At 40.5% G+C, this 23,234-nt stretch overlaps 1 protein-coding gene across 1 annotated transcript in view; it reads left to right on the top strand.

Moving 5' to 3' along the window:
- Positions 1 to 12,661, top strand: part of Cep128 (centrosomal protein 128) — a 367,524-nt gene extending 354,863 nt beyond the window's left edge. Inside the window, exons 24-25 of the mRNA XM_013346846.1 lie at positions 2,477 to 2,576; positions 11,577 to 12,661. Of these exons, the coding sequence (XP_013202300.1) occupies positions 2,477 to 2,576; positions 11,577 to 11,713 (237 nt within the window). The 3' untranslated portion in view covers positions 11,714 to 12,661. The remainder of the gene's footprint in view (positions 1 to 2,476; positions 2,577 to 11,576) is intronic.
- The last annotated feature ends 10,573 nt before the right edge of the window (positions 12,662 to 23,234 follow it).

The following is a 23,234-nucleotide window of genomic DNA, read 5'->3' as shown; positions in this document are numbered from 1 at the left end:
ATGAATATTTGAGTCATGAGTAAGCCATGTGGAAGTAAGGAGTAATTTTTGCAGTGGCGCCTTGGAACACATGGAGCAACAGCTACCAATAGAACAATAAACAACAGCGAGCCTAGAGTTTGAAATGTCACCATTTCTTGTCTCATAATTGATGCCATTAGCAGAAGAATCAATGAAGACTAGAGTTGCACCCACCAACCAACAACAACTAACTGAAACTTTCAAAAAGTCCTCGGCACTAGGCAAAGTATACACTGAACATTCTCCAAAGTAGACTATATTCTGGGTGATAAAAATTATTTAAAAATTTTTAAGATGGTTAAAATTATAAGGATTATCCACAGAGAGATAAAACCAAAAATCAATAACAAAAAGCTGTCTGGGAAATACCCAACTACTTAGAAATTAAACATCATACTTGTAACTAGCCCATTATGGCCCAAAGAAGCAAGCCAGAGGAAGCTAAAAATATTTAACTATATTAAAGTAAAAACACAACTTACTGAAATTTGTGGGATCAACAACTGCAATGAAGCATGAAAAATATACCATCCAGTGATTTCACATCTAGGAAATTACAGTATGAACAAGCCTCTTTGTAGCAATGCATCTGCCATAGGAATGAAATCCTGACTAAACTGTAAGAGTGGATATTAAGAGTGTAAGTGAAGCTATGATATATAATGGTGATGATGGAGATACAGTGATATTAGAAAAAGCAGGAGGCTTGTGTTGTAATAGATCCTGTACTCTATTACATACATGCAGGGACTCGAGGAATGAGAGGGAAACTTATAGAAGTGTTTATATGTGTATATACTTTTTATTTTTACTTTTTTCTTTATTTACATTTATGTACAGTATAAGTGATCCAAAAAACAAACAAAAAACTGGTTGAGGTCCAAGAAACGGCAGTGAATTCCCCAGGTAGTCATGTTACATGAGGCCTTCCTACAAGGACAAGTGCATTTGAGACATCTTCTTAGACCACCTTGCTGAAGTTGCTTGATGTGAACTCTCCAGACACCAGCTATCTTTAGCCAGTCTGGTTTTCCCACTGTATGTTTCAGATGGTAGACCCACCATCCTTCTCTTTACACAGCTTGTGTTTTCTTCCAATGATATTTAAGAAATTTAACCTTGGACCAGCAAGATGACTTAATGGATTGAGGCCTTTGGATCAGGCCTAATGATATGAGTCCAATCCCCAGATTCCACAAAGATAGAAGGTGAATACCAACTCTAGAGATTTGCCTTCCACACACACACACACAGGCTCAAATTCTTGGACCTTTGGGTGCATACACAAATATATTAATTTAAAAATTAAATTTTCAAGGCAAAAATGTAGCTTCTGCCCACACTTAGTCTTCACTTCAGAATGGTGCGACCACGAGGCCCTCTTCCTTCACTTCCTAAGCTCTTTCTGAATCACTTCCTGAAATCTCCCCTGCTGGTACCCATGTAGTAGTGTCTTCATTGAGCTCTACTCAAATAGTTCCCTGAACATTACCTCCAAGGGGCATCTTCTTTAGCCTCAATTCCATGTTCGTCTTTCTGTTGTTTACTGTTATTAGAATGCATATCATGCTTCTAATTACACCACATTTCGTGTAGATTATTTTTTTAATTTGTGCTGTTCTCTTTTGGAAAAAATGAACGTTTCCTGATCTCATAATCCAATATCTTACTTGTTCTAGCCCCTATTATTATTGAATGAATCGGGGAAGGGGAATAAAGAACATAGTAAATAATTTGAAAAGAATCATAAAAATTGCAAGTTCACTATTTATTTAAGTTTATCAAGTACCTGTTTTTAATCTGTTTAACCAGTGAAATTTTTTGAAGTTGTCCTCTAATAGTTAAGAAAGACACATTTGTGCAACATATGAAGACAGGGACCTATTACGTATATTTTTAATTAAATATTTGTTGGATGTAAAAGACCATATTAATATAATCATACAGAAAGCAGTCTGATAAAATGCATTTTAAATGTAAAATTGTTTTATTGAACCACTATTTCCACCTAAGAATTTGTCATAAGGGGTAGACCTAAATATGGAAAAGGTTGCATATTTAAAGTTACTTCTCCCAGTGTTATTTATGGGGATCATCTAAATGCAAAGAAAGATAATGGCTGAGTAAAGCATGGTGTACCCACTGGATAGTGCGCAAGAAACATTGTAATGACTTCAAATGTTTTCACCTTTTTGTCGGTAACATATAGCTTTGTAAATGTGTCTCTAAAGCCCTTTTGTGTATGTGTAGTGAAGAAGGCTGGAAAGAAATGTCATGCTGCACAGCAATGAGTGATTTCTTTCTTCTTCATATATATATATATATATATATATATATATATATATATATATATATATATATACATAGCTTGTGTATTAGGTCCAGTTTCACGGTCAGTACATTTATGTGACGCTCTTTTGATCATGGAACTGAAGTGTGATACTTTCTTTCTCAGGACGACAGGCCCTTTTTTGGAGGTTCCCACATCCATGGCCTAGATCACTCAACCTCTTGGCAGGATGGCAGTTCCTTCCTGTCTAGTCCACACTTCAACTGTAAGTAATAAAGTCTATTACCGGTTATTAAATTGGATTTGTTAAAAAAAAAGTATAACTCATGGAGAAATTAAATTTTAAGGCTAGTACATGATAGTAATATTCATGCTAAAGTTTAAGAAAATTTTTATTATGAATTATAAACACCTCTGATGGTACCCAACTCACTGAATTAAAACATGGAATTTGTGTTTAGACTTCAAACATTTTTAAAAAAAACTTAGAGTAAATTATCCAAAGTAAAAATGTCTGTTAAACCAATTTTTGGTTTAAAGATTGTTAACTATAGATGAGCAGATAAAGTTATCTCAACAAAATGGAAATCATCAAAACAGGAATATATTTGCATGTAACTATTCATAAATATTTATTTGTACAAAGAGTAAGCATGCATACATGTCTACACACTATATTTCATTTTTTCTACCCTATGGCAACAGTAAGATGTGATGATTCGCTAGCCCAGGACCCAGTTACCACAGTGCTTTCTCTCCTCTTGCCTTCTGCAGTGGGTGTCTTTCACAACATTCAGTGACTATGCGTTACACTTGAAGTGATGTGGGATTCCCCTCTGTATGATGTGAATATGTTTTATCGCCAATAGTTAATAAAGAAGCTGCTTTTGGCCAATGGCTTAACACAATAGAGCTAGGCAAAAAAACTAAACAATGCTGGGTGAAAGTAGGCGGGGTCAGAGAGAAGCCGTGCAGCCATCACTGGAGACAGATGCCTCTGCTGGAGCCCACCAAAACTTTGCAGTAAGCCATGACCTCATGGTGATGCACAGATTAATAGAGATGGGTTATTTTAGAATGTAAGAGCTACCTAGCAATACGCTTAAGCTACTGGCCAAACAGTATTGTAAATGATGTAGTTTCTGAGTGATTATTTCAAGTCAAGGCTGTTGGGAAATGAACTAGCAGCCTCCAACAACATTGAAGAAGGTATTGGTCCTATGGTTTTAAAAGTGTTTTCTATTTTAAACAGCCAAAACTCAATACAAAATTTTTAAATAGGACAACAAATAAATTGATTTTTTATCATTTGAGTAACTTTTCATTTACTGATTTTTTTAATCCCCTTCACCACAGAGTGAACTGAATGGCAGCACGAGTGATGCCTGCTTTGTTCACCGTTGCTTCCTTAGTTTGCCACATAATTCTTGGCACATATTAAAAGCCCAATTAACGTTCAATTAAATTAGGTAAATGAATATACAAGTCCTTTTTGAAGTCTACTTTTATCTAAGCCATCGGGATTCAAATATTATTTAATAGATTCTAATTTGCATAATAATTTAGTTCTTCAATTTATCATGGGCCTGGAGGGTTATACATTAAATTTGATAATTCTGTCATTTAAAATAGCTAGCCTGCTATAAAATAATATATCAGAATAATTCTTAAAGAAGTAGGTCAAATTTAAAGGTGATATCTCTCATTTTTGGTTATTTATATTCATGGATTCATTTAATAAATATTTATCAGTTTCTGACAAATGGTTTGGTTTTCATTATATCATGATTATTTTATTCCCAAAGCTAAGCATTTTGTCTTTCCCATCTTAATCATTTTACCAAGTGATTTTATATCTGTGTGAACTCTCTGCTCTTCTGATGTTGCGGCCACTCTTCAATATGGATTACATCTCAAGTTGGATATAGCATCGCAGAATCTGGTGTATGGCCCTGCCAGAATTTGTGTCTTTCACATTAAGTAATGTAAAACTTTCCTCAGATTACATGGACATTAGAAGTCCCACCCACTGATACACTGAAGAGCCTGGAGATAGTGACCAGGAGTGGAGAAGAGGGACCATTTTCTGTTTAAATGGCTCCTAAAACAACATGGTTAGAAGACATGTTGTAGGAGCTATCAAGGTTGTTGGAATTATATATACTATTATATAATAGGCATTCAGAGAGACTACATTTAGGTTTTGATTGTACCATCTTGTAGCCAGCCTTGATCGTTTTTCTAATTAAGACATATTTCTCGTAAGCAGACATGGGGTTCTATTCAAATGTAGTTGTTCAAAAGTAAATAAAATTATTAAGTATAGAAAAAGTTATCATTGCAACATAGTTTGAATGAAGAACTACTTGTCACTGCTTGTATTATAGGATGTAAAAAATTAATTAAATTCCTCCATTTATTATTTGAGCCTTATAGTTTACTCTTTTTATTGACAAGTTTTATTTATGATCTTCATGCCACAGTTATATCCATCTCTTCAGTACTTTTCAAAATTTAGTTAACACTGAATACTTCTGTTTTTGTAGCAGACGAATTCCACTTAGAGAAATTACCCTCTAACTTCTCTTTGTACTGAATACCCTTAAATGGAAAACTGCCATGCCCAGCAGAGAATAGAGCAGAACCTTTGTCAAATAAGATAATTAGAGACTAGAAGAGGGAAAAGGCTTAAAAAGGTCTTAGAATTATTAAGTAGGACATAAAAATGAAAGAAACTAGACAAATGGGAAATAAAATCTCGGAAAACGTGAAGTAAAAGAAATGGGGACCAGGAAGAAGAATGGGATAATAGAAAAATTTAGGTTTTTAGAAAAACCAAGGGATGACAAGATAGTTCAAGTGGGTCAAGTTACTTGCCACCAGACCTGATGACGTAAGTTCAATCCCTGGGCCCACATGATGAAGAGAAAGAGCAAATGTTCGCAGTCTGTGCACTGACCTCCACATGCATACCGTGGCATGTGTGTAACTACAAACACATGCGCTCTCTCTCTCTCTCTCTCTCTCTCTCTCTCTCTCTCTCTCTCTCTCTCCTCTACCTGCCTGTCTATGTCTCTGTCTCTCTCTAGCACACAGACACACACATATACACACTACTAAATGTACTTTACAAATTTGGAATTCAGGGAGGGGCTGTGGAGATGGCTCACTGGCCCTTCTTTCACATGACCTGAGTTTCCATTCCCTGCATCCACATTGGCTCACAGCTGTTTGTAACTCCGGTTCCAGGGGATCCCAGTTTCTTGTTCTGGCTTCTGCAGGCACCAAGTATGCACATGGTGCACAGACATATATGCAGGCAGAACCCTAATAAACATAAAACAGTAAAACAAACTTGTAAAATTTAATTAAAAATAGAGAAGACACGGTTCACAGATTTGGAGTTTGGGGAGAACAAAGGAAGCATGCAGACCAAGGGTGAAAGGGCTTGTCTAAGCAGTCTGTGATGCATGTGGCACCAGACACTTGCTCAGGCCCTTGTTTCCTCACTCCTCACCTCTATGGAAATACACTGAGGAGAGGGAGGTTAGTGTCCTTCATCTTTGTGTCCCTGAAAATGGAATCTTCCATTGACAGGTGATCGAGGCTTTGGCTGACTATGCAATTCTAAGTTTACCCAGCTACAACATTCCAAGTTGAAAATTATTTTTCCTTATGAGGGCATTGAAGAAAATACTTCTCCCAATCCAAGACTGCTGTTGAAAATCATAAATATTTTTCTCCTATCTTTTGAAGTCCTCTTCTGTCTTCTCCACCCCCTTTCCTTCTGTATCTGGTTTCCCTTTTCTCTCCTGACCTGGGAAACTTGGAAGATTGCTGCCCTTGAAGCCCATTGACTTTGTGGGTTTGTGTTATTCATTCTTCTGTCTTCAGGATTAGTGAGCTCTTAAATGGGCACTCACTTTTGTTCTTTTATTAGAAATAGCTTTTCTCATATAATATATCCTGATTATAGTTTTTCCTCCCGCTACTACTCTAAGCTACTTTTTACCTTTCCTCTTTCTATCTCTATCCCATTTCTACCTCCCATTAGGGAAAAAAAAAAGAGGCTTCTGTGGTTCTGTGGGAAAGTAATAAGGATGACTAACATGTTACAATTGAACAAAACAAACCAACAGAAGGAAAAGAGCTTAAAAGAAAGCACAAGAAGCAGAGAACCACTCATTCACACACCCAGGAATCCCATAGAAACAGCAAACTAGAAGGTATGATGTTAGTGCAGAGGACCTGATACAGAGCCGTGAAGGCCCTGTGCCTCAGTCTCTGTGAGTTTATAGGACCTTTAAGCCTTTTGATTTAGAAGGCCCTCTTTTCCTGGTGTCCTCCATTCCCTGCGACTTTTAGACTCTTTCTGCCTCGTACACAGGTTTCCCTGAGCCCTGAGGGGAGAGATTTGATGGAGACATCCCACTTAGGGCTGAATGGCCCAAGGTCTCTATATGGCCTGTGAGTCTCTATATTTGTTCCCGTCTGCTTCCTTGGCCCGAGACAGTACTCACACTTTAAAAAAATAAAATAAATAAAATAAAATAAATTCTTGATTCTTTGGGAATTTCACACCAGATACCCCAATCCCAATCCTACCTCATCTGCCCTTCACCTTTGTAGCATTCCCCACAAAAGGAAACCTTTAAAAGAAATAATAAAAATAAAATATAAATAAAAATGAGAATATCATCAAAATACAAACAAACAAAAACCCAAAAGACCAAAAAATACAAAAGCAAGCAAACAGAAGAGCAGAGAGCTGTCCTTTCCCTCACCAGCTGCAGCACTCAAGAGAGTGGCCTCTGCACCTTGCCTGGACAACACAGTAGAGCTGGCTCTGAAGCTGTCTTTGTAGGAGAGTGGACCCTGAGGGCATCAAGGAAGGAGAACCAGTCGTTGTTGCTAGGGGTGAACTAGCCTGGACAATGCGATCTCACCCTGGTCATGAGTCATGAGGATAGGGGAGAGCTGGCGGGCTGGCTGACAACACAACTACCCAAGCCCAAAACTTGGGTTATGAGTTGACCCACCCCCAAATCCACCCCATCTGTGATCTGCTGGAGCACATGAGGGGCTGTACCTGTGGACCTAAAACTATAAGATCCTCACAACACAGGGCAACAACAAGATGTCCAAGAGGAGTCCCAGTGAAGGCCCAGCACCGACAGTGTAGTAGAAACCAGAGTCCTTGAACCAGACCAATGACCCTTTGGGATGAACACTTCCTAGTAAAGATGCATGGGTAAAAAGGTAAACTGTGTGTCATACTGCAGCTTCTTTTTTTCTCTTAAATTTTATTTTCTCTTATTTTCTGTGGGGAGGAGGTTGCAGGGGCAGAGGGCAGATATGAAGGAATAGGGAGATGCATGAGGCTGAGATGCATGATGAGAACGACACAAAGAATGAATTTTTAAAAAGTTAAAAGACAAGCAATTCCCTCCTCCATCTCTCCTGCCTCTCCATCTCCTCTTTCATTCATCTTAGTGGCGTTGGGAGCTTCGGCATATTACAAAGTACACACTTTTGTCCAGACAACTTTACTTGCAACACTCATTGTATAAAGTGTTGTTGGTTGAAAACCAGGCCTCTCGCTTCTGGTACACCATCAGTATTGCATCCTCACCAAAATTCCTGTAAGCTATTCTACTGCTGCCCAGAATCATGGAGCTGTTGTGGCTGCGGTTCCACAGGACCAGTCCCTTCACAATGTGCAGCACACCATAGATGGGGTAGATGTTGGGGAGACTAACCCCAAGTCGTGCATGTGTGCCTGGGTGGGAGCTGAGGTGGTCAGTCCAGGTCATTGGAGTCATCCCCCTCCAGTGAGGGGTGGAGCCAGCTGGTCCACACTCATGCTTAATAAATCTTCTCATAGTAAACAGAGATCCTATTGAGAAAATCTTTAGGAAGCAAAGAAATTACACATTATCTTATGCAATTTAAGACTTGGGGAGGAAAAAAGTAAAACCGCCAAAAAAGAAATGTGGAGGAGTTAATTGAGCCATTGGGGGCAAATTGTCATAGAACAAAAGCATATTAAAATTAATATGAGTCAATTAATATACTTGGGGAGAGAAATAAGAAGAGAAACGTTGTTACAGTCTACCTATGAGGTGTTTCCTGAGCTGTGTTTATTTACATGGTCATGAAAATATAAACACTCAGTATTGACATAGCTGAAACTTCAGCAATAGCTATTTTAGAAGGATGGGTGTGAAGAAGTGGGTGGGTGTGGATAATGTCTAAAAATGATAAATCAGAAAATAGCATTTTAGACTTTTTTATATAAATGGAGCGGAGAATGACATTTAAAGAATTGCTTGTGTTTGCCTCTGGAGGATTCCCAGCAATGCAGTGGGAGACCCCTGGTGTTCTCTACACTACTTTGAAACTCTTTGATTTACATGTACACTTTTTTTTTTGATTTGATGTACACTTTGGTTAGACATGAGTCTTATAAAGACAAATGCTACCACAAAAACCTCAGTTTTTATATCTGACCAGCAAATGTCCAATTTTCTTATTAACTTCTAAATTGAGTGTAAAATCTGGCTTTGGAGCTCTGAACCATTTCAACCTGTGTGGAAACTTGGCGAAGAGATGACTGCAGCCCTGTCGACGTGGACGGACTTTACTTTCCGGGTCCACAGAGCAGGCTCTTATTGCTTGCGATGGAATACGAACTGCATGAGGCCGCTTTTGTCCCGTGCCATGGAGGCCAAGGCACTCATTCTGCCGACGTAGGGGCTCTGTCAAACTGTGACCAAACCGAGCACAGAAACATGGACCATGGAAAAAACAAAGGAAATGGGAAAACACTGCATAATTTGTGGTCTCTCAAATGCTCCAGCATTAATGAAAGTTTGTTTTAAGAAGTAATTTATGTCAGCTTTGTGTAGTTCAGGTCAATTCATGAGAAGGTGGATTCCCTCTGCCAGGAAGAAGGGAAGAAATGTATAAATTGTAAGTTTATATTGCCATTGGAAATAAGAACACAGAAATCCATTATTAAAAGCATGATCACCAGCAAATTTATCCTGGCTGGCTGGAAGCTGTTGCCCTGAGTCAGGATCCTCTTTTAGAAGGCTGGTTCCATTACCTTCAGCCTGTAGACAGTGGGGGCTTAGTCAAGAGAGCGTCACAATGTCGGCTTTGGGAGCCGTCATTTTTACTTTTTATAAGTGGCGACTGGCCGCTGGTCTTCATGTGTAGCTCCTTTGAGATGAAAGGCACACGACCCCAGGGCAGGTCCCTCTCAGGGCTGAGACTAGTCTAGACTTGAATGAGGTCTGTAGCACTTTGGTGACTTCTAGAACTCCCCAGCCTTTTGAGACTAACATGCTTAATGTCTGTGGAATTGATGCTTCCAAACCAAATTTTAAAATAAACCTAGATTGCAAATTGTCTGTAATCTTAAACTACCCCAAAGAGTAGATTTTTTAAAAAATAAATGAGTAGACCTAAGAAAAGGACTGTGGCTTTTTTTTAGTAAGGCAAAACATTATCTAGAATTATTATAGAATTTAGAGGTGAGTTATAGATTTTACTCTAACTTGATACTTTCAGAAAAACAGTTCAGTAAAAGTTGCCTTAAAAAACTATTTTACCTCCTACCTCAGTTTAGATTGCTAGGAAACCAAAGCTTGGCATCTTGGTTTGTATTTAATTGAAGGACATTTTAAATCTTTTGGATGAAAAGTAGTCCACAGAATAATAGAAAATAATTACTATACTAATGGTTCAAGGTCTGCCTAGTCTGCCTAGTTAACTGTGAACCACTCCTTTTTAAGTAATCTATCCTACAGGGTCAATCCCAACAATATGTGGCAATAAAAATGTTAGGGTGCTGGTAACATAAGAATGATGCTTTCTTGTTCATCAAAGGATCATTGCTTGGAAGCATAACATATCTGCCTTTTATTTGCTTATTTTATGAAGCTAGGCTTTAGTTTTGTATGTTAACCAGTTAAGCATCAAATATTAAATGATTAAGCTCTGGTTTTGTAATATTACAGAAGGGTTTCTTTCTACCTGCTCTCTAGAAAACATCTAAAAAGTTTGCAGTTGGCTGTCTTTTTAAGTCTCTTAGTGTGTTCACTTGCATCAACTTGAGTGGCTTGTATACAAGGCTTTGAGATCACTTTTGAAGGAGGCAGAATGGCAGACAAGGTCATCTCATCTCAAGGAGAAAGAAGTGGTGAACAGTAAGGGTGTGTGGTACCTCAAAGGAGAGTGAGGAAGGGACCCCAGGACAGGAGCATGAAGTGGGTGATCATGGGGTGCACCTCTGGGAAAGCTACAGTTGACCTAAAACTTGGAAAAAAAGAAAAGGTAAAAAGAGCTAGCTGAGTTGAAATTGGGTGGGAAAAGAGATCCTTGTACCAGGAGCAGAATGTTCAAATGGTCTGGGGAAGCGGGGCGTGGCCTGCCAGGATGCAAAGGAGAGTGAGAGGGACAGCCCCTGGTAGGGACCTCGATTTCATTCTAACTTCACCAGAAGCACAAAGGTAGGGAGGCTGTCCAGGAACAGAGTGTCCCTTGGGTTTACTTTTAGGAAAGTAATTCTGATTAGACTGGTTGAGGAGCAAGGTAAAAGACAAAGAGGAAATGGCAGCCCGGGCTGAAGAGACAGGGATGGTGTAAAGGAAGACACAAGTGACTTCTGGAGATGGGATTGTGAGGACTCACTCCTAGATAACATAGAAGGGGCAGGCAGACAAAAGCAGGCTCCCAGAACCTGTGTGGGTGGACATACTGGTTCTAAGACAGAGTTTTGTTATAATACATACTGTATTATTGGTTTCTAAGAGTAGTGGATGAGCAGGGATCTAAGAGCTGAAGCCTGGAGGGAAAGATCACAAAACAGTGCAATTCTGGCCTCAAGCTTTGAAGGGAGATAAGAAAAACAGCAAAGCTGGATTCTGGATCTATTGCTAGTAGCCGGGAGGGTGTAACACAGGGTTCCATGAAAGGAGGCCTTCGGATTTTCTCCCTGTACATTCTCTGTGCTTGTGTCATTGTATGCTGACAAAGCTTACTACTCCCGCTCTCAGATACAAATTTAAAATTCAGTTTTAAGACAGCTGTGTTTTTGAAAATGGACTGATTTTATTTATGCTAAAGATCTGCTACTCGGTGTAAAGTTCAGTTATAGAAAACTAAATTAAATATGATGTTTAATTAACTAACTTCTACAAGATTACTTTTTTGGCCCAAGTTTTATATTCACATTGGTTTATTTTTCTCTTTCCTCTAGCCTTGCCAGCATTTACCAAAAGAGCCATTACCCCAGATCCAGCTTCAATCAAGGAAGATGCCACAAGTTTACCAGTGAATGGAACAACTCCACAGTCCAAGAAGGAGGAATATGAGAGCAAAATATGCAAAATGTAATTCACAACCTTACTTGAGTATTTTACAAATAACACCCTAAGGTTCTTTTTGCCATTTGGCTCAGATTATCCAAAGACACCATGTGGCATTGACTAAAGTGGCATCACAGTCAGTCTTTGTGAGTGAGAGTAAGTTTAACCAGTGGAAGTAATCTCAGCGTATGAATGGTACACAGCTCATTTAGAGGCAGCTCATACAGGCAGAGAAAGCCATCATTTTTTGCTCTATATTTCCCCATTTTTCAGTGTCATACTTTTCCAGCCCAGCCTTGAATTTATAATTGATGCCTTTGGAAACTGACTGGCTGAAAAGGGGTGGGGGAAACGTTCCCTTCAGGTAAAGGTACCCAGCAGTTTAGGTTCAGGAGCATTTGGACGTGATTGATTTTTAAATGCTTTCTGCCTAATCAGTTCCCCTGTGTTGTAACATATCATGGAGATGCCTGTATAATATTAGACTGCCCTTTAAGTCTTCACATCCATCACCCGTCATCTCAGCAGTCTATCACGTCTAGTTTCTTAGACCTACTCCAATCGTCATTTTTAATTGCAAAAAAATTATAAATGATAGCTGAACCGTAGAGCACTGTGAAGAAGCCGCAGCACCATTTATTTATTTGTCATGGCCAAATGTCCCACTGTGATCACCCAAGGCATAGCCTGGCTAATCTCTGGTTTGCTCCGACTCAAGTCCCAGCACCGCTCTCCTGTGACAGTGGGGTTCACTCCGCAAGAGCCCCTGTATGCTTTGGTACTACCTGACCGCTCCTCACATCCCAGCACTGTCAACATCATCGTGTTTGTAAAACCTCGTGCCTTTCCGTGTCCATCTACCAGTGAAGAAAATTTTATATTAATATGCTAAGTAATGGTCATCATCCAGGAAGTGGGTCCCGCTGGGCCAAGGTGGAAAGACTCTGCACAGATACAGAAACAATAAAGCAATCCTTTGTAATGTACATTGCATGTTGTGTCTGTTAAAACACACGTGTTCATTGCATTTCTCACATTTAGTGAAACTGCTGTATTTTCATTCAAAATACGTCTTGCTACCTTACCAAGACACTTGGGGTGTAGAACAAATGAGTCTTCTCTCTCTCTCTTTTTTTACTTTTTTAAATTGATTTTTAATGAGCTCTACATTTTTCTCTGCTCCCCTCCCTGCCTCTCCCTTCCCCTCTTCAACCCTCTCCCAAGGTCCCCATGATCCCAATTTACTCAGGAGATCTTGTCTTTTTCTACTTCCTATGTAGATTAGATATATGTAAGTCTCTCTTAGGGTCTTCATTGTTGTCTAAGTTCTCTGGGATTGTGGTTTGTAGGCTCGTTTTCATTGCTCTATGTTTACAAACCACCTATGAGTGAGTATATGTGATAATTGTCTTTCTATGTCTATGTCAAGAAGTCAGTATTTCACCGCACCGTTTCCCATCCTCCAGCTGTTACGTTCTTTCTGTTCCTTCCTTCACAAAGTTCCCTGAACCCTGGATGGTGGGACACTGACCTAGCCGAGTGCTCAGAATTACTTCTGTGTGCTTTGACCAGTTATGAGTCTCTTTGTTAACCACTACTCACGGCAAAGAGAACAGGGAAGTGAATGAAGGTTCTCTGACCAAAGTTAAGAAAAGCATATGCCTATGCGTATGAATGGAAATATTTAGCTGCAGTTTGATGGTGACCATTTACAAAGTAACAGCAGTGGGTTCCCCCAAAGACCTATGACCTCCCTGTTGTGGGAGCTGCGGGCCTGCTTTTCATCCCACCCGGCTCCCACACGGCTAGCTTTACACCAGAAATAACAACACACAAATTGTATTCTTTTAAACACTGCTTGGCCCATTAACTCTAGCCCTTACAGGCTAATTCTCATATCCCAATTAACCCATCTCTAATAATCTGTCTTACCGGGAAAGATTCAGCATGTCTGACCTGGCAGCTTGCCTCATGGCATCTGCCCGGAAGAGGGGAGCATGGCCTCTGAGCTCATTTCCTCTTCCTCCCAGCATTCTGTTCTGTTTACTCCTCCCATCTATGTTTTAACCTATCAGGGCCAAGCAGTTTCTTTATTGCTTAACCAGTGAAATCAACAGATTGATATATGACACTCTCACATCACCTCCCTCACATATTTTTTAAATTCGGATTACAGTACCAGGCATGAGATTCCCCACTATGGAGCAGGCTTTATTTTTACCTCCCAGAGCCAGCAACTCTTTCCCTCCTTTGGCAGGGTAGCCTGAACTACGTGTGGTAAGAGCCATATTGCCCGTAGCACTGGGACTGTGGAAGGGTCCGACCTTCTGCAGTGCACCTGGTCCAAAACTTAATTTGAAGATTGACCTTTTTGGTTTAATAATTTTAATTCTTCTGGCCATCTTTCTCCCTAAACACGCTAAACTTTGATTGAAGTTGCTGAAGGCCACAGAGGGAAGGAACACAGCTGGGAGAATTCTGGCTTGCTGTTTTTCCTCCTGGCTGTTATTCCCCTGACCAGTGTCTGACTTGACGCTTGGAAACCAGTTGGTTATATAACATTTTCTGTACCCAGTTTCCCAGAACTAACTTTATTCCTAGTATAGCTTATTGATGTTCCCAGCAGAGAGATAGAGCTGGTAGCAGAGTAAAGCAGTGTGTGATATCCTTTAAAGGTTGCTCATGTAGAAAGTACATATCCTCTTAAGAAGCCTTTCTTCCTCGTGCCTATGGTAGATGTCTGCTTATATTTTAAATCCCAACTCAGTGGTATGCTGTTCGTATTCACAACACATCTCATTGAAGGGGAGGAAAAACGCTTGTATGAGAAGCATTTTCTTTCTAGTCTGTAGTAATTGGGACCAAATTTTTACAAATAAGATGGTCTGTTTACTAAGCAAAGCCATTCCCACTTCTGTTGTTTGCCTCAGGACTAGGGTGCACTATAAACGCAAGTATATATCGTACGGCAGTGTGAATGAACACTGAGTCAGAGTCCTTTTTGAAAATTCTGATGCCCCCCCAAGGAAATTATCCCAATATTTTCTCCCCATTTTAGACAAAATAAACCAAGTTTGTGATTTTCACGGCCTTCACATGAGGAAGCGGTTCTCACGAAAGCAGCTGGCTTTCTTGGCTCAAAACTAAAGCACAAGCCGTAAGCTCGAAAGCAAATCGAAGCATTTGTATATAAAGGCATTCCACCCTCCAAAGTATGATATAAAAATAGTTACCTCTTTCAACTTTTAAGTCCTCAAATATTTAGCAACAGAAAAATAACGTATTCCTATTTGAGGAAAGATATCTAAACCATGGAAGATCTCACTTAGTGTCTTTTCCATATAAACACAACGCATCTAATTGAAGGGTAGGGAAAAATGCTTATACGAGAAGCAGGGCTTCAGATTCCAAGCCCCCAGATGCATTCATTGAAGAGGTCCCCCTTGCTTTCGATGGGAAGCAAAGCAATCCAGTCTGCACTGTCTGGACAAACCAGTTCCACCCTCCCTCCAACTCAGCCTGCCCCATCTTAGCTCCTGTTACATCTGTGCCCGTGTGCCACCTGCATCCACACCCAACACGTGCCTTACTACTTCCCCAAGCCAGCTGGCCTCCAATGTCTCCTAGCCATGCAGTTTGCATGGAAAAATTGGCTGGTGGGGGTAGGGAAGGGTGGCAGGTGTAGCACCTCAGTTCTTTCTACAGTCAGTATGCATATATGCTATATGAATATAGATAGAGATGAGAGGTTCATGTCAGGTAGCATTTTCACTTGCTTCTCTACCTCATTTGTGGAGACTGGTTTCTTATTTAGCCTAAAACTCATTGATGTTGCTAGCCTGGCTGGCCAGCAAAGCTACTGCCTCAGTCCTGGCCTTACAGGTTGCTGGGATCAAAGTAAAGGCCTCATATGTTCAAGATCTTCTGAGACCCCCATCCCTAGAAAAGCCTTTGTTTGTTAAACCACACAATTTTTAGTGCTTCTGGGGTTGAAATCCTAGGAGTACTATAGCTGGCAATCTTTCCTTCTCTGGCATAGCTCTCCATAGGCTAACTGCAAAGAGCCTGTGAATAGAAAGTTTCCACCTTTAATTTTGTTCATCTGTCGTACCTTACAATTGCTGCTGTTTTCCCATCATATACAGCCATTTGCGCCTTGTGTTTATTTGTACATCAGGTCTCTGCGAACCTATTTATATTGCTTTCTTTGCCTTATAGCAAAAAGAACAGGTCCCAAATAGGGGAAGAGTTGCAGATGAGATTTAAAATTTTAATTTTGAAATCAATGCCCTCTGTAAATTTTTCCCTTTCTCTGATCATCCTGCATAACTCTTACTCAGTGTTATCCCTAGGGTTGTGGTTGTGTTTGCCCACGTTTGCTGAGCAGTTTGATGGGTAAGGCACTGAAGGATGTCAGAAATGCTGTAAACCGAGATAAACAGAGGAAGCTGGGTTGCCTTCAACAACACATTTTGAACTGTTTGTTGGTCAGGAAGAAAACTGTCTCTGCGGAAGGGTGGGGGGCAGAGCTTTGTGAGAAGCCCCGTTGGGCTGTATGCATGATGTGAAGTTTGTATCTGCTCAAGACTGCACTAATCTGTAATATTATTTCTATACCTCTTGCTAGCAGCTCAGATCTGGATGCAAATGGCCTTCTTCCTAGTAGTTCTTTTTATCTGGGTGTCTCATGCCTGTCTGTCAGTTTGAATTTTTGTTTTATTTATGCTGCCATTAATCCCATTGGGAGGGAAGGTCCATGCTTGATTTATGATTGAGCATTTTCAAAACTTCTCATCACAATGAACCTCAAGCTGTCAAGTCACCAGAAGCAGAGCAGCCATAGTGGCAAAGCCATCCACCAAGGTGGCTTTGAAAGGGTGGGTGCTAAAAGAGATTTGGAGCAATCGGGGAGTTTTTATAACTTTTTCCCCCTCGTCTACGTAGATGTATTGATTCTAACAAGGTACTTCCTGCCTAGAGTCGCAGGCAAAGGAGACTCCACCCAACAGCTGCAGGCTGGAGAGACCTCACATTGCTGGCCAAGGTTCATTCGGTGCTTTGCCTGAGACCCCAGCCAATAAAGCCAGTGTGTGCGGTGGAAAGAGTTTCCCATTTTTTTTCCATTGGAGAAGTCTTTTGTGAGGTTAGCTTGACTGTTCTGAATTAACAGTGGTCAGTGTTTTCATTTTAGCTGCATGTAGTAAGCCCGCTGATTAGATTCCACTGAGGACAAATCATAATTTGGTGAGGACAATACATATCCTGAAAGCATGTGTTCTCAAAGCGTGGCCACAAAACTAGCAATAGCCTATCACCTTGGAACTTTCTAGAACTAGGAACTCTGACCATTCTTAAATGTACTGAATGGGGGCCCTTTGGAGGCAAAGCCAGCAGCCAGTGCTATGCTAAATCCGGGTGATTTTGTTGGTGGTTGGTTTTAAGAACTACACTTCAATATTTATTTGATGTTAGCCTTCCTGGTATTTTTTTTTTAAACCTCCCTCTCAGGCAATGGACAGAATTATTATTCAACATTAGTTCGCAGTATTCCATATTGCCACTGGGAGTCCCAGCTCTGACTCCAGTTCTGAGGTTCTCAGAGTGAGGGACCTAAGGCAGCTTTCAAGGATACCCGGCTTACACCTGCTTCTCCTAACTGATTTCTATTAGCCAGGACTCGGTCTTCTAATTAGGAACCATCACTATAGCACCCACTTAAGACAGGACCTATACTGTGAGGCTCACTATTATTTGAAGCATGCTCTCTGGTTACCTAGGGGATGTAATTATTTATATAGTGCTTTCAAAATGAAACTTCAAGACCACAAAATACATATGATTCTACTTCCCATCCTTTTCCAGAGCTCGGTGATGAATGGGGTCTTACGTCAGAAGACTTTTACGTCAGTCCATACTTTTGCTTGGGACTTGCCCTTTCACCTGAGGGAAAAAAAATCACTATTTCCACAATTTGGTTAATTATATTCAGTTCCAATTGTGAAGCTATTGCTTACTGAGTCTTGTTTACTTGGCCAGAAGAATCTTCAATATACATTACCACTCAAACATTTAACTTTTAAGAATTTCAAATTTTAAGCACTTGGTACATGTATAAAGTTGATTAGTGAGTGTATATGGTTGAATATGCATATGTTCTCAGAGCTGTAACTGCTTGAATATACTAAACTTTCACTGCCTGTCAACATTATCCTGTGAAGCCTTCTTGTCAGAAATGCAAATACAGTGAACTTTTTGAAAGAAAGCATCGAAAAGTTCTCATCACATGATAGCCAATCAGAGGGAAGAAAGCTAAACCCCTGAACTCATCATTGACCCTACCATTGACATTTCTAAGGTAGACGCCACATAGTTTGGATGGAACTATACAATCCCCAAATTAATGTTCTTGTTTCAGTGTGTTGCTTTTGGGCAACCTTTACATTCCAAAAGGTATGACCTGATGTGTTTGAAATAATTTTCCATCCGGGGGGTACCGTATGAAGATTGGGGTTCCGTTCTCCATGCTATTACTGGATATGGGCTGAGCTAGCTTCTTGCAGACAGCTCCCATGTGAGGGCAGGCCATTTCAGAGCCACTGAGATCCATATGTCCTGCAGAACAGCTGCCGCGAGTCTGCTGTTGCGTCAAGAGCTTTGCTTCTGAACTTGAACCATGTGTTGTGCATTCCTTAGACCAATGCCCATGGTTTAAGCCTATTGTTCTCTCTCTTTAAATTTTGCCTCCAGGGGACTGACAATGGGATGTACAGTCACAGATTCTGGGACCACAGACCAGTTACAGAAAAACTTTCCCATGCATGTTCATGCAAGTGAATGATCAGCCTCAATGTTTAGTCCCCTTAAATATTCAGTGTTTATTACTCTTCTCTAAGGGTGACTACAAGTGAATTAGAAACAGAACACCCAAGAGACAATAAGTTAACATCCTGTGGGGAATGCAGCCATTCGATTGAAAACATGGATGTGTGGAGGATCTTTGTGTTCTGCAACATGGGAGACATTTGAAATCTTCCAGATTTTCTAATGTGATAATTGTTGCCCACTAACATGGTAAGTACCAGAGTAGAATCCATGTTCATCCCAACTCATCTCAATGCTGTGATCTTGTACATGCCTGATCAGTTTAACAAAAGAAACACCCCTGCCTTTCTGTACCAAATCATAACTTAACCTATTACCAGCACCATCATGGAAGTTTATTTAAGTTACCCACTATTTGGATGAAGAGCCAATTATAAAATTTATAATCCAAGTAGAGTCTGGGAAAGTCAGACCAAAGTAAATTATCATCGCCTTAATATCTACAGTGTGTTTTCCAATTGTTAGCCAGAAGCCATATATAAATCTAGATAATTAGAAACATGATTAGAATGTTAACTGTTTTCTCATCTCTTTCAGTAAATATTGTGTCCACTGTTAGAACCTTGAGAGAAGCATAGAAAACTTCCAAATGCAACCAGTGGCACCCAACCACAGCCCACTCATTGCAGTAGGCTCAGGCATGATAAATATGGAGTTCAGTCTACATCACAGGGTGCCTCACTGGACTCTTTGAAATTTGGGGTCTGTTTCTGTCTAATGAAGTAGCTGGTGTAGACTAGTGTTCTGTTGGAGAAGCCGCTTGTTTGTCCCGACTGCCCAAAACCGAAATAACCACACAGAAACTATATTGGCTAACTCTTACATCTTAATTTAACCCATTTCTATTAATCTCTGTATTACCACGAGGATGTGGCCTACCAGCAAAGTTCCAGCATGTCTATCTCTGGCAGCAGATCCATGGCATCTCTCTGACTCTGCCCTCTTCCTCCCAGCATTCCATTTCCCTGCCTACCTAAGTTCTGCCCTATCAGCAGGCCACTGCGGTTTCTTTATTCATTAATGGTAATCACAGCACACAGAGGGGACTCCCACATTTTGTAACTGAACATATTTTTTGAACCAACCACACTCATACTTTTCTACCTTTCCCCAATACAGTCAACAAAAGTGTTTATTAACTCATCTGGAGAGGCAATTCACAACTTCAGTACTGAGCAGAACCAGTGGCCCAACTACTTTCATTTAAATTCAGACTACAGTGCTGTTCTTACAATGTCAGTCTAAGGTTTCAAACACACCTTGAGTGCCATGGAAACTGCCAATCAGTTAATAACTCCACATCACTATTATTAACAACTGATAAATGTACTGAACATGAAATATTCTGATTTCTCCATAATGCTTGTCAGTAAAATATAAGTGTTGTCCCATGCTCCATTCCTTTGTGTTTGTACAAGTGTAGATATTGGTCATTGTAATGTTGTTAGCAGCAATTGCTCCACAACTGTTGCTGCCTTATTATATTTGAGAAGTTGAACTTCCCTCCTATACAGCGAAGCTTTGCTGCATCCTATATCTGTCACCAGCAGCTAATGTGCATCTGGCTGTGCTTTACTTGCCTGTTTGTCCCCTCATTCTCACATATTTGATGCGGAAAACTAGGCTCACTTATATGCCAATTCCTTGTTTAGTGGTCTGTCTTCTTTCTTGGACTGTGTCTGCTCTGAAAAAAAAAAAAAAAAACACTTGAGTGATGCATAGCTCCTCTTTGTATTTGCTGCCGGTGCTTCCTTTGTTTCTGAATTGTTGTGATTACAATCCTGTAATCTAGCAAGTGAAGCCAGACTTGTTTATGAATTTTAGGCCATAGGCTTGGACTTCCCAGGTTTTGGATTTTGAAGCCCTTTGCCATGTCTGCATTTGGAGTGTTGCAGTATTGCTGATAGCACGCAATGGTGAACAGCCCAATGTGCCTCTCTTCTTTCCTTTATCAGTTTATTTTGTTCATTGTTCTGGGGAATAAACTTAGGCTCCGTATCACACAGGTGCTCTATCCCTGAATTGCATCCCCACATTATTCAATGTGTTTTTCATTTATCCTTTGTAACTCACATTAGCAACAATCCCTCTAGCCTAATGGTGTAATGTGACGATGCATTTATTTTTAAGTAGGTTTGTCTTCATGCAATATTTTCATATCGGTCTGACAAAAGATAGTGCCGTGACTTATAAGAAGCTGTATGCCTCTGGACTAGTGATGAGAATACAAGAAAGTGCATCCTACACACGATGGTTCCCAAGGAGATAGTCATTGGAATCAGAACCATGGATCTCTTCTGCTACTGTAGAAGGACATAATCCCAGGAAGCTGTGCCCTGGAGTCATCTGAAAACTAAGTACAGGACAGAGCACCACTGCCTCATCTGGATGCTGGAAGGATGCTTGCTTTGTAACATGACTGTGAAGTATGCAGAGATAAACTGTCCTGTAGCTTTTGAGGACTTGGAAGCAGCAATCTAACCAAAAAAAAGAAGTTTTATTAACTACTTAAAAAAAATAGACTTAACAAGAACATCACTTGCTCTTTAAAAGGCTGCTTTTCTGCCAGGACTGTATTTAAATTCTGTGCTCACATGATAAGATGCAACAACTTTTTCAGAAATTTGCCTAAATTTAAAAAATGGAAGCTCTATCAGCCTTTCTTCTAGAGAAATGCATATATACCTTGTCTGTGCACAGAATTTTTAGAATTACTCTGATGATCTTTTTAAACTTAAATATTAAAGTGGGAAGTGGGGTCGGTATTCAATGTGAACTGAAACCTATGTACATCTAAATGGATCTCAAACCTGAATGTCTCCATGGGCCATCGTACATGCTGTAAGGGTTCTGTTAGGGTCAGGCGTTTGACTTTTGTGCTGCTAATTGCCTGGATGCCACGGGGTGGACAAGTCTCACAGATGCTAGCTGAGGAAACTGTACTCAGTGATCTTCTGGTCGCTTCCCATCTCTGACAGTCTGTGGGTCAGCTGTTGAGACACTGCACAACAGCATTCTTCACTTGACTGAAAACAGACAGGGCGTGGTTTGAATCTGTGCTACAAAGCTAAATCTGAGAAGCTAAACCATCTCTGAATTACAAATTTTATTTTTCAATGGCCTTGTCAATATTGACCTTTTGAAAAGCCATTTTATTGGCATAATCTACCTTCCTCCTGCTCTCTACATACAGTCGTGTGCTTTAAAATTGTGTTAGATTACAGTCTTGTCTCTATCATTAACTTGCAAGCTCTATGACTTGGGACAATTTAATTAGCACTTCTAACTCTCATTTTTTCACCTCTATAATCATCCTGTGACTACCTTCAGCGTTATCTGACTTATGTGCTGTGATACATAAAGCACCAAGTTCAGAACTTGGACATGGTGGTCAACCACAAACGTTTCTTAATTCTCTGGGTCCAACTAACTTATCCCAGGAACTAGATTCTGCTCCATTTACTAAGCAGCAGTACATCATGGAAACTATGAGTGTCCGTGATAAAACTGACCTCATGTCTCAAATTAGCCTACTTATTCTTTCAGACTGCATTGATAAGTATTTACCAAATGCCTGTTAATACATCTACTGCTCCAAATATATCTTCAGATTTTCTGTTTGTTTTTGTTTTTTTATTTTATTCCATTTATAAAAGGAAAACAAGCTATTTTTTTTCATTTTACATACCAATCCCAGTTCCCACTCCCTCCCCTCCTCCCATTTCCTCCACCTATCCCCCCTACACCCCCCCATCTAATCCTCAGAGAGGGTAAGGCACATTGCTTTGGAGAAGGTCCAAGGCCCTCCCTACTATATCTAAGCTGAGCAAGATATCCATCCAAAGAGATCAGGTTCCAAAAAGCCGGTACAAACAGTAGGGATAAATCCTGGTGCCACTGCCAGTGGCCCTGCATATAACTGCATACACTGCCCCAGCCATGCAACTGTCATCCACATTCAGAGGGACTAGTTTGGTCCTATTCTGGTTCCTTCCCTGTGCAGCTGGAGTTGGTGAGCTCCCATTAGTTCAGGTAAATGGTTTCAGTGGGTGTGCCCATCATGGTCTTGACCTCTTTATTCATATTCCCACTCCTTCCTCTCCTCAACTGGACTTTGGGAGCTGAGCCCAGTGCTCCGCTGAGGGTCTTTGCCTCTGTTTCCATCAGTTGCTGGATGAAGGTTCTATGGTGACATTTAAGATATTCATTAGTTCTCAGTAGTCCTCATTGTCCGCTATGTTCAGCGAGTCCGGTTTTATCCCAGGCGTTTTCAGATCCAGGCCAGCTGGCCTTGGTGAGTTCCCGATAGAACATCCCCATTGTCTCAGTGTGTGGGTGCACCCCTCGCGGTCCTGAGTTCCTTGCTCGTGCTCTCTCTCCTTCTGCTCCTGATTTGGGTTTTTGATCCTACTGCACATACTAGCTTTGTGGGAGCCTAGGCAGTTTGGATGCTCACCTTACTAGACTTGGATGGAGGTGGGTGGCCCTTGGACTTCCCACAGGGCAGGGAACCCTGATTGCTCTTTGGACTGACAAGGGAGGGGGACGTGGTTGAGGGAGGGGGAGGGAAATGGGAGGCGGTGGTGGGGAAGAGACAGAAATCTTTAATAAATAAATAAATTTATAAAAAGATATTCATTAGTCTGACTACAGGGCAAGGCCAGTTC

Source organism: Microtus ochrogaster, chromosome 1 (genome assembly GCF_000317375.1).
Source record: "Microtus ochrogaster isolate Prairie Vole_2 chromosome 1, MicOch1.0, whole genome shotgun sequence".
NCBI lineage: Eukaryota > Metazoa > Chordata > Mammalia > Rodentia > Cricetidae > Microtus > Microtus ochrogaster.
Note: the sequence above shows the minus strand (reverse complement) of the source record. Positions and strands in the feature narration are given on the sequence as shown.